Below are 5,187 nucleotides of genomic sequence, written 5' to 3'. Positions count from 1 at the left end.
CTTGGGATCAAATTTCTAAGGCTCTTTTTATTTTTATTTTTTTAAGCCAGTCACCCAACATGATGTATATCAAGTGTTTCCTCTTTTCCTCCAAGCTGCCATTTGCTCCCAAAAGTCCTCCAGAAGACCTACCCTAGTGAAGGTTAACCATAAATGGCAGATAACCTCACATCTCAACTCAGAACTGGTGGAGGGAGGTTGGTTTCCCTTGGGGCTTGATGGGCTTCCAATTGAGCACTTTCGGCCCAAGTGGGTTGTGCTGCCCGCTTCACTGAAGGCCAGTGTGCACTGAACAGCAGGTGAGGAGCTGGGGTGCCATGTGGGCTGGGGTCTGGTCCAGGGATTCCTTACCCTGTGGGTCTGCGGCGTCCTTCAGGGCTTCCTCAATCTGCGAACATGTGGTCTCTTCTGGGGGCTCATGTTCGGCCTGGCCCGCGCTCTCATGGTCAAGGTCTTTAGGTGGCGGTAGCGGTGGGTCCTGAGGGGCAGCCTGGGGGGCGGCAGCAGCAGCTGCAGAGGCAGCGGCGGCAGCAGTGGAGGCGGCCGCAGCAGTGAAGGCCCCTGCGGCCAGGCCCTCGCCCCAGCCCCCGCTGGAAGGCTGCACAGGAGGCAACTGGGCCAGTGTATTTAGGCCCTCAGGGACCCCTGCCCGCGGGCGCAGCATCAGGTAACCTGTGCGCGGACGCACCAGCACTTGGTGGTTGTAGTATATACGTCGCAGCAGGGTGTGAACAAGATCAAGAAAGACAAAACGTAAACCCAGCATGGGAAATTGGAATGGGTCCGCTGTGCTCTCGCCACCGCCCTGGACGCCAGCCTCCTCCTCGTTGATCTCCTCGGCCAGCCCGGTGTCTGAGCCCTCGGTGTCCGGCCCTTGGGTCGTGGATGGCAGCCCCTCGGGCCCACCCGACGGCAGCATCGGGCCCTCTGCCGGCTCCAAGACGCCCTCTGCCTCCTCAGGGGCGCCCTCCGCCTCCTGGCGCACGCCCTTGTCCTCCTTGGGGGCGACCACCATCTCCACCTGCTCGGAGATGCCCCCCACCTCCTCAGGGGCGCCCAGCACATTCGGCAGGACGCCCCTACCTCCTCGAGGACTCCCTCTACCTGGTGGCCAACGTCCTTCTTTTCCTTGGGGGTGTCCCCCACCTCCTCAAGGATGCCCTCCATCTTTTTGGGAACCCCTCACAATCTCCTCCAAGACGCCCCTCACCTCCCCAGGAGCGCCCAGCACCTTCGCCAGGACGCCCTCTATCTCCTAGGAGCCCTCTATCTCCTCCACCGGCTCGGCGACGTCCTTTGTTTCCTCGGGCCCTCCTCCCCCCGCCAACCTTGTCAAGGATGCCCTCCATCTTTTCTGGGACCCTTTCAATCTCCTCCAAGATGCCCCTCACCTCCTCCTGGAGCGCCCAGCACCTTCGCCAGGCGAGCCCCCTACCTCCGCGGGCATGCTCTCCATCTGTTTGAGAGCGTCCACCATGGACTCTATGTCACCGTCCACCTGCTTGCTCACGGATGCCCCCCACCTCCTCAGGGGCGCCCAACACCTTCGCCATGTCTCCCCCTACCTCCTTGGGGACGCCCTCCACCTCCTCAGTGGCATCCTCCATTTCCTCTGGGACCCCCTCCATCTTTTCGGGGACCCTCTCAATCTCCTCTGACACACCCCATCTCCTCTTGGATGCCCTCCATCTTTTCTGGGACCACTTCAATCTCCTCCAAGACACCCCTCATCTCCTCCGGCACGCCCAGCACCTTCACCAGGATGCCCCCTACCTTTTCGGAGATGCTTTCCATCTGTTCGGGCACGTCGTTCCCCTCCTCAGCCTTCACCTCCATCTCCTTGGTTATTCCCTCCACCTGCTTGGGGATGCCCCCCTCAGGTACGCCCATCACTTTCGCCAGGTCACCCCCCACCTCCTCTGGGTTGCCCTCCATCTTTTCCAGGACTCCCACTACCCCCTCAGAGACGCCCCCCACCTCCTCAGGGATGCCCACTATCCCACCCCTGCCACTATCAGCTCCCACTCCACCCACCTGGCCTGCTGGGTCACCATTCTCAGGGGCCGACATGGAGGGATCGGGCTGTGGCGACGCCATTGGCACCGAATGATGCCAAGGGCAGTGTTGGCTGAGGAGAGATGAAAGAACAAGACTGGAAGTGGCCTCGCTGTCTGAGGAGACCACCCAAGGACAACCACAAGGCCAAGGGACTCACTGTCAGAGCTGCCCTCTTCCCAAGGTGGCTCTGGACTGGACACAATGCTCAGCGGGCTGGTTGCAAAGGGTGGGACCGCAGAGATACGTAACGTCTGCGTCACAGTGGCCAACTCAAAGCTCATTTGCTGAGACTCAAGGATTGACATATTCTCTATCCAATGAGTGATCGAGGCTCAGAGACTCCCTGAAGACTGACAGTTATGGGTTACCATTCTTTGTTGCTGTTGCTATGTGCCCTTCAGTCGACTCCTACTCACAGAAATTCATTTATGACAGTGCAAAATCCTGTCTGATCCTGCTCTGACTTCATAATATTGTCATTGTTAGCTGCCTTTGAGTTCAGTCGAATTATAGTGACCCTTTGATCAATAGATATGAATCCTATCTTGTGCCATCCTCATCTCTGACATACTTGAGCCCATTGCTGCAGTCACATTCATAAGGTTTTCAGAGATCCATTTAAGAAGTGGATAGCCAACCCTGATTCCTAGTCTTTTTTAATCTTGGAGCTCTGTTGAAGCAAGGTCACCATGGATGATCCTTCTAGCACTTGAAACTTCAGTGACATAGTTTCCCGCATCACAGCAACCCATAAGTTATCCCAGTACAGCAAAAAGACAGACAAGTTCTCTAATAGCAAATGCTTAAACCTGACATTGCAGTCACTGTGACAGTCTATCATCATTATTCAGTACATCTTTCTCCTTTTTTACTGACTCTTAACTTTTCCAAGTATGCTGTCTTTCTCCAAGGACTAACCCCTCCTGGAAATATGCCCAAAATATGTGTGACAAAGTCTCACCATGTTTACTTCTAATCATCACACTGCTTGTACTTCCTCCAAGACAGATTTGTCTCTTCTTTTGGCAGTCCGTGGTATATTCAACACCGTAATTTAAAGGCATTTGTTCTTCTAAAGGGAGTTCTGGTGGCTTAGTGCCAAGAAGCTGTGCTGCAATAGTGGAGGCACATGGTTCGAGGCCACCAGCTGCTCCGCGGGAGAAGGATGGGCAATCTCCTCCTGTGAGATCAACTGTCTCTGAAAACCTCCTGGAAGGTAAACTATGGGTCAGTTCCAACTCCACAGTATACAACCACAGTTCTTCTAAAGTCTTCTTAATTATCCAACTTTCACATGCATATGACTCAATAAATACCATTGACATTGAGTGGAAACAAACTCATTACTGACCCTCCACCAGATTTTCAGAGGCTTTGAATTGCATAAAAGGAGATTGTCCGCCTTTCTTCTGCAGAGTCCCTGGTGGATGGAAACTGCCAGAAAAGTCCCATCTTTGAGTTATCAGTGCAACTCCCTACACACTGGGCTACCAAGGAGCCCTTGAAAATACCAATCAATTGGATTAGTTGCACCTTAAGACTCAAAGCAACATCCTTTCTCTCTTATACTGTAACAAGGTCCTTGAAAGTAGATTTGTCTAATGGATTGTGTTCTTTGATTTCTTCTGAGGATAGAATGAAAAAAGCAAAGTCAGGCCTCATTAACATCTTTCCTTGGTGCCTTCTGCCATCTTGTTTGTCACCAGAAAACCTCCACGTAACGGGTAAAGCACACATTTTGCCAATAGTTCTCAAATGTGACAGTGCATTCCCTGGGAATTAAAATTTTAATGTCACATAAAGGTGTTTTTTTTAATTGACTGTATACTGGACTAGGAGGTAGTCATCAGAACAGAGCAAGGGAACACTGCATGGTTCAAAACAGGGAAGGGTGTATGCCAGTGATGTGAACTTTTCAATCTATATGCAGAACAGATTATCCAGGAGGCTGGGCTTTATGAGAAGAAATGTTGCATTAGGATTGGAGGAAGACTCCTCAACAATCTGTGTTATGCAGTTGACATAACCCTGCTTGCTGAAACTGAGGAGGACCTGAAGCACATGCTACAGAAGTTCAAAGAATGCAGCCTTCAATACAGATTGAAGCTCAATATCAAGAAAACAAAGATTCTCACCACTGGGCCGATTGGCAGAATTGTGGTGGAAGGTGAAGATATTGAGGTTGTAAACAGCTTTAGTTTGCTTTGCTCCACACAAAGAGCAGCCAGGAAATTAAAAGACTTATTGCATTGGGAAAGACTGTTGTCAGAGACCTCTCCAAAGTACTGATGAGCAATGATGTCAGCCTGCAGATTAAGGTGCACTGGATCCAGGCCATGGTCTTTGCAATCGCTTGTTATGCATCAGAGAGCTGGACAATGACTAAGGATGATAGAAGGAGAATTGATGTCTTTGAGCTGTGGTGCTGGAGAAGACTGTTAAATATACCATGAACTGCTAAGAGAATGAATATGTTCTTCCTGGAGAGGGTGAAATCTGGTTACTCCTTGGAGGCAAGGAAGCTTTGTCTGACATACTTTGGAAATGTTGCAAGAAGAGACCAGTCCTTGGAGAGGGACGTCATGCTTGGGAGAGTGGGGGGACAGGGCAAGACCCTACATGACATGGATTCGGTGACTGGGGTAGTGGCAGTAAGTGTGTCAAAGACAATAAGATTGGCACAGGATAGAGCAGGGCTTAGGACTGTTGTACATAGGATCACTATGAGTCACAGGGGACTTGATGGCCCATAACAACAACATTATTAATTCATTTAAAATTAATCTATTTTAAATAGTTTTTTAAAAATACATAGGAGAGACCATATTTAACTGTGATTTTCAATGTTATAAAACAAAATGGATATAAATGAAAAACTTACATGATTTGTAAACTTTCACTCAAATAAGGAAAAACAAAAAGGAAAGCTCTATCCTGAAGTACAACACTGTTCGTTTTTTTAAAAGTTTGTATTGGTTTTCATATTATCATTGATATACATTGTGTTTTGTACATGTCAATTTTTATGCATTCATGTTGCTGTTTACTGTTGAGTCAGAACTGACCCAGAGCTGACCCTCCAATGTGTTTTAGAGGGAGTAAATCACATGAGAGGAGACAACCCATACT

At 50.0% G+C, this 5,187-nt stretch overlaps 1 protein-coding gene across 1 annotated transcript; it reads right to left on the bottom strand.

Annotated features, from left to right (window-relative positions):
- Nucleotides 1–268: 268 nt before the first annotated feature.
- LOC102861232 (cancer/testis antigen 47B-like) lies at nt 269–1,628 on the bottom strand. The gene is made up of 2 exons (XM_006893817.1): nt 1,511–1,628; nt 269–1,104 (listed from the first exon to the last, which is right to left on the bottom strand). The coding sequence occupies exons 1-2, from the start codon at nt 1,626–1,628 to the stop codon at nt 269–271; spliced, it is 954 nt and encodes a 317-aa protein (XP_006893879.1).
- Between the last annotated feature and the right edge of the window lie 3,559 nt (nt 1,629–5,187).

The sequence above is a fragment of the Elephantulus edwardii genome, unplaced genomic scaffold (genome assembly GCF_000299155.1).
Source record: "Elephantulus edwardii isolate Elephantulus edwardi_28Jun2011 unplaced genomic scaffold, EleEdw1.0 scaffold00131, whole genome shotgun sequence".
Lineage (NCBI taxonomy): Eukaryota > Metazoa > Chordata > Mammalia > Macroscelidea > Macroscelididae > Elephantulus > Elephantulus edwardii.
The sequence above is the reverse complement of the archived record's forward strand: the minus strand, read 5'-3'. Positions and strand labels throughout refer to the sequence as shown.

What these genes read in the sequence shown, in the direction of transcription:
- LOC102861232 (XM_006893817.1), bottom strand. Translation starts at nt 1,628, where the DNA reads ATGGAGGGGGTCCCAGAGGAAATGGAGGATGCCACTGAGGAGGTGGAG. An exon ending in TGAGGAGGTGGGGGGCATCC is followed by an intron (nt 1,105 to 1,510) that starts GTGAGCAAGCAG and finishes GTTGGCCACCAG; the next exon opens with GTAGAGGGAGTCCTCGAGGA.